This window comes from Lactuca serriola, chromosome 5, assembly GCF_051521515.1.
Source record: "Lactuca serriola cultivar US96UC23 chromosome 5, Lser_US96UC23_V15, whole genome shotgun sequence".
Taxonomy (NCBI): domain Eukaryota; kingdom Viridiplantae; phylum Streptophyta; class Magnoliopsida; order Asterales; family Asteraceae; genus Lactuca; species Lactuca serriola.
Window position 1 is genome coordinate 286,917,449 of NC_136412.1, and position 5,818 is coordinate 286,923,266.

At 34.4% G+C, this 5,818-nt stretch overlaps 1 protein-coding gene across 1 annotated transcript; it reads right to left on the minus strand.

Annotated features, from left to right (window-relative positions):
• Window positions 1-545: 545 nt before the first annotated feature.
• Window positions 546-4,403, minus strand: LOC145054570 (F-box/kelch-repeat protein At3g06240-like). Its single transcript, XM_079002798.1, has 5 exons — window positions 4,260-4,403; window positions 3,459-3,505; window positions 2,643-2,758; window positions 2,082-2,244; window positions 546-2,004 (listed from the first exon to the last, which is right to left on the minus strand). Exons 1-5 carry the CDS (start codon window positions 4,339-4,341, stop codon window positions 775-777), a joined length of 1,638 nt encoding a protein of 545 aa, XP_078858924.1. The 5' UTR covers window positions 4,342-4,403; the 3' UTR covers window positions 546-774.
• Between the last annotated feature and the right edge of the window lie 1,415 nt (window positions 4,404-5,818).

Sequence of the window (5,818 nt, forward strand, 5' to 3'; positions counted from 1 at the left end):
GATAGAATATGACTATCTTTGGGAAGATAAATACCTTAGAACAAATGTTGATGACAAGCTTCACTCATAGCAATATTAAGGCCCTCCATGGCAAGAATGAACAGGAAATGGAAGATTGGATCTCCTTGCCTCACGCCTCTTTGGATCGCAAATTCTCTCGAAGCAAAACATCAACTAAATATTAACCTTTTAAAAAAATTAAAACATCAACTAAACAAAAATAGTTATATTTTTAAAAAGATAAAAATATTTTTTATTATAAGGATATTTTGTGATTTCATGGTGTCTAGTTCTTTTTATTTTGAATTTTTTTAGATCATAAATATTTTTTTTAACTATTTACAAAAAATGAAAGTGTATGTTTGTGAGAGATAAATTGGACTGGTACCCACTATAATTAATAATATTCAGAAAATTAAACTGATAAAAAAAATATAGATGAGGGTACAATAATCATTCCAAGTCTGTGAGGAACTAACCACAAAACAAAACCAAACCACAAAAACCGTCCAAGTCAAAAGAAAAAAAAAATTAGAGACCAACCATACAAATTAATTTACCATAAATCAAATACGGCTAGACATCTGTTAGAATTCAGACCAGCATGTCCAAATGTTAATCTTACATAATATCAAATTGAACAACAAGAAAGAAGGTAGAAAGAAGGTAGATGCAACACATTAAAATGGATACTACACATAAATCTAATTAAGAAACATTGCATCATACTTGAAGTCTCTCCATTTCAATTTTGTCCCCCCATCATCCACCATCTCATGCTTTGGCAGGTGCTACCCAAACAAGACTGTCCACATACTCCATGATGTTTTGTACATCATAATCTTCAGGACAATAACCCTCCAACCTTATCTGCTCATTCGTATTTGGATTGCACAAGACAAGGTGCCCATCATCCACAATGAGAAACTCATTGTGTGATGTGAATCCAAATAGACATGCACCAACATCAAACTGCGAAAAGACATGGCGCTTGACCCATGATTCGGCCACCCCATACTTATCCATCACCCACACATCACATGTGCCATCAACCCCAACATGTGTCATCACACATAGCTTTTTGGCCAAAACTCCTAAAACAATCTCACGGTCATCATTTAGTATAGAATCTGGAAGAGGTATCTCACGGAATGTCTCTGAACCCAAATCAAATGCCACTATCATTTTTAAATCAGTATTCTCGATAATATAATCATAACCAAGCCAATGTAGACAACCGTCATGGCCATCAACACAAACATCATCACCATTGGTAATGGTTGTGATGTGAGAGGGAAACCTTGCGGTGATCAACTTCCAGGAACCTTTTCTCATACTATAAATCTCAACTTGCAGCCACCATGTAACGACATTTTCATACGGTCCATTAAGGCCTGTGAGCTTGACAACTTTGTAATCATTTGATTTAGGATCAAACCCAAACCGGAAATGGATTTTGAACGAATTGTAACCATTGGAGGGGGTGGAGTATGGCGGGAGAGTTAACACGGCGGAGAGAGAAGGGTTCCAAATGTGAATCACAGAATGATTATCGTAAGAAGAGCATATTAAGCTGTTAACAGAACCAATAACCCTGATGCCATCTGTATGTCCAGATTGGGGTTTAACCGGGAATTTGATGAAATTAGTGAGCTCAAGACGGGGAGATCGACTCGGTATTGCTGTGAATGGTTTGGTGTCGGAATAAAATTCTTCATCTTGGAAGATCAATAGAATTTGATCGTTGTGATGAATGGAACGATGGAGGTGGGATTTTACAAAAGAGGAATGAGATAGAAAAGCATTCCAAGATTTTGAGACAGACCTCATCTGAGCAAGCTGTTTGGCCAATAAGCGTATGAATATATTTGATAAAAGCTCATGTGGGAGGTTCTCCATAGTCGCCGGTTGTTGTGGTGAAGTTGTTGATGTGATTGGATTTGGAAGGCCTGTCCCATTATTACTAATAAACTTTGAATCTTGAGCAATCTCTTCTTCAAGAAGCTGTAGACAATACATTGCACTTGAAAATACGCTAAGGAATTGTTTTGCTTAAAGATGAGCAGGAAAATATCACTCACTCTTGAATTGACAACAGAAGCATGGAAGTTATCCCTCTCATCTCCATGTTTGGGTCTTTTCATTGATCCACTTGTTGGTGATGCTTCAAGCCTTAAAAGAGGAGTTGGTGACTCCTCAATGGTTCTTGAATGCAACAACAATATCAAGCGCTGGGTTACAGACCTGTAGAAGCAATATATATATATATATATATATATATATATATATATATATATATATATATATATATATATATATATATATATATATATATAACACGCCAGCAGTCACAGAACAATTCCATATAAAATGAAAAGCAATACCATTTCTGTCCACTTTAACAAATTTTCTGCTCTTCTTTTTAAATTAAATTGGCAAGGAATATCAATTTAGAAACACTGCCAAGTTTAGTAGATGATTGATGTACGCACCGCTTTTAATGGCTCAAAAGCAAGTTTTTGGCATGTATGTTGTCATGTGAAAACGTATTGCAGCTTATTGAAAAATGAGTACACACCTCAAGTTTACAAATGCAATATGAAGTAATAGCAGTGTAGGACTGTAGTAAAAGAAAGACAAACCTAGTAAAGGTCATCTGTTTCAACATTTGTTCAAGCTCTGATATCTCACTGTCAGAAGAAATGCTAGCAAAATTCCCAACATGATGGGTGCATATTTCTGATGCTCCAGTTGAATTCTTCATTTCAGGAAACCAAAAGTGCGCTGAGGTTAGAGAATGGTTACAGAGAAAATGGTAGGATAAAGCATTGAGACGAGTACACATTATTAAGCAACGTACTTGTAAACGAAGTATTACAACCAACAATTAAACATTCCCCTCCATTGACTTTTGATACAAGTATGGAAAAAGGTATCAACAGATTAATAGACGAGGTTTAGTAAATAAGTTGTTGCCAACAACATAACAAGTTTTTAGCCACATATTCTAGATGAACTTATTGTCAATATTTTATCACTTTATGAGCAGTTCCAGTGATAAAAACACACGCAACTCACAAGAAATAATAAATAATGTTTGTTCATGGCTTCTAGTAAAGGGCATCCAAGTTGAACTAATAAGAGGACACCACTTGGTATTAGATATAATATAAAGAAAGTACGATCAAACAGCAACACAAGTCATGAAGAAATATCATAAAACCAAAAAAAAATGCCCACTTAAACTACAATTAGCAAAATTCAAGAGAGAACTTGATTTAAAATTAATATGTGAAAAATAAATGAACTTTAAAAACTTGCAATTAAGTAAAACATTAAAATGCTATTAGCATTAAGTAATGACACTATTATATAACATTCTAAATTTCTAATATGTTAAGCACACAATTAAAATAATTCAGAATGTACGCACAAGAAACATGAAGTAAGAAACTTACATCTCTCCCTGCCTCATGAGAAACATTTTGGGGTTCTTCATAAATCCCTGGTCACATAATAGCTTTTGTAATTGTATGAGGCATGTACGCAGAAATACAAATGAAGTAATGGAAAGGATATTTAATATCAATATCTTAAGTTCCAGACATGTATAAACATTTACAAGACAAACGTTGTCAACTATTACAAGAAAACATGATTGAAAAATGCATATTAATGACAATGAGAGATAATTGGATGCTTAGATTCATAACCTGCTATGAAGACAATGATCCATCCAATGATGAAATGGTTAGTGTAGTCTAATGTTAAGGTTTGACCACATGACAACTATATATGATTATATTTCAGATAATTTACTTCTTTTGAGAGTTTACTGGCAACTGAGCAAAGACTATACGTAACCCTAAATTGACTGATTACTTATAAAGAAGTAGCTTTCTGCAGCCATATTGAAGAAAGCCTCTAGCAATAAATAAATAAATAAAACATGCAGCAATGAGTATTGGACATATAGAAAACAGACATTTCTAAAAATAAGAACTACAATATAATAAAAATTGCAGAAGTCATATATCAGCCAAAAGCAAACTAGAAATGAATGCGCCAAAAAAAAAAGAAAAAGAACGTCTCAATCATCCAATGAAAACAGAGAAAACCCTAATACAAAGCCAAATAATTATGATATCCTACAATAGCCATAATAAATAGCATCTAAGTACAGCCAAATAGGCTTAACAAAGCTCACTGGGGAAATATATAATTGTAAATTGATCTAACTGAGAGCAAAAGTGCTGAACCTGGTCGGAAAGGCATCTTACGGAACCTTTCTTCGGCTCCACCGCTTTCGTAAGGAGACATTCCATCTTTCAACGTCGCCATATGGAAGCTGGAGCTGTCGAGTACAAAAGGGAACGTGAAAATGAAGAGAGGAAAAAGAGGGAATGGACTGTCTATGGAGTATGGAGTGTGAAATTGGGGATTTTATTTGGGGGATAACGCCACAAAGCCCTTGAATTTAGCAAAATTTAACGGTTTTATCCCAAATATGTTTTTTTTTTTTTCATTTTTGACATTTATCAGTAAACCATAGCATGTTATGATTGTTATCTCAACCTATGTGGAACCTTGCATGGGTTGTATAAGATGATCAGGATGCCATGTCACACATCACACCCCTCATATGCTTCCTTACAATCCCAAATTAAAAGTTCAAATGATAAGTTAACAAGACAAAAAGGTCAAGCTTTTCCTCTCGGCAGAATGTCAAGATTTTCAAGAAATTAAGCTTCAATGGAGGTTCACGAAGCAAAAACAAGATCGTCGTCAAATGCAAAGTGATAATGGTTGTCTAATTTTGGTTTCAAGAATAGGGGTTGTCCTAGTTTTCAAACATTAATATTGTAATTTTTATTAAGTCTCCCTATTTTGTAGGATCCCGAAGTTGTGATTTTTTTTCAAATGAGTTAGACCCATTGTAAGGTGCTATTTGTTTTTTCTAAAAAACTACTTTTTGCCACTTATTGTTGCGCCGCACAGCACACGCGCATCACTTAGCAGTTTGCAGTTGTTTGTTTTTCAGTGAATTACAATATAGGTTGTCCTATATTGTAATTTTTATTAAGTTCTTATTTTTTTAGTGAATAACCTCCCTATTTTGTAGGTTCCCGGAGTTAGTTGTGATTTTTTTTTCAAATGAGTTGACCCCTTGTAAGGTGTTGTTTGTTTTTTTTTCTAAAAAAACCACTTTTGGCCACTAATTGTTGTGCCGCGCAGCACACGCGTTTCACTTGGCCCTTTGTAGCTGTTTGTTTTTCAGAAGACTTCTGACTTAAAAACTGTTGCGTGTGTGCTGCGTGGCACAACACTTGACCCTCTACTTCAAACCTCTTTACACCTTACTTTAACTTATTGCAGCAGTCTGCAGAGGTTAAAAAACAAACAGATTTTTTATTACATGTTGCAGCCGTTTGGTCTCCCTCTTCGGCTACAAAGAGTGGCAGAGGTGGTCTGCATACTTTAGACATTTTCGCTTCGAAAAAACAAACGACATCAAAGTCATTGCAATGAATGAATAGATGGAAAAAAAAAAGTTCAAGAAAGTTCCTAACTAAGCCACAATAAAAGTATATGTTGCATTTTTTACAGATTATTATATGGTTGTTGGAGGTATTTTACTGATCATCATATTAGTGATTTTTAAGTTGTCTTAGACATTGTTATGTGTCATATATCTTTTGTAATTTCTATAATGGGAATGTAATGTTGATTAGTATATTATAGATGAAATTGTAATGTATTTTCTGAAATGGTAATGTGTTATGTCTGTTTTACATTAAATGGTAATGTACTTTGGTTT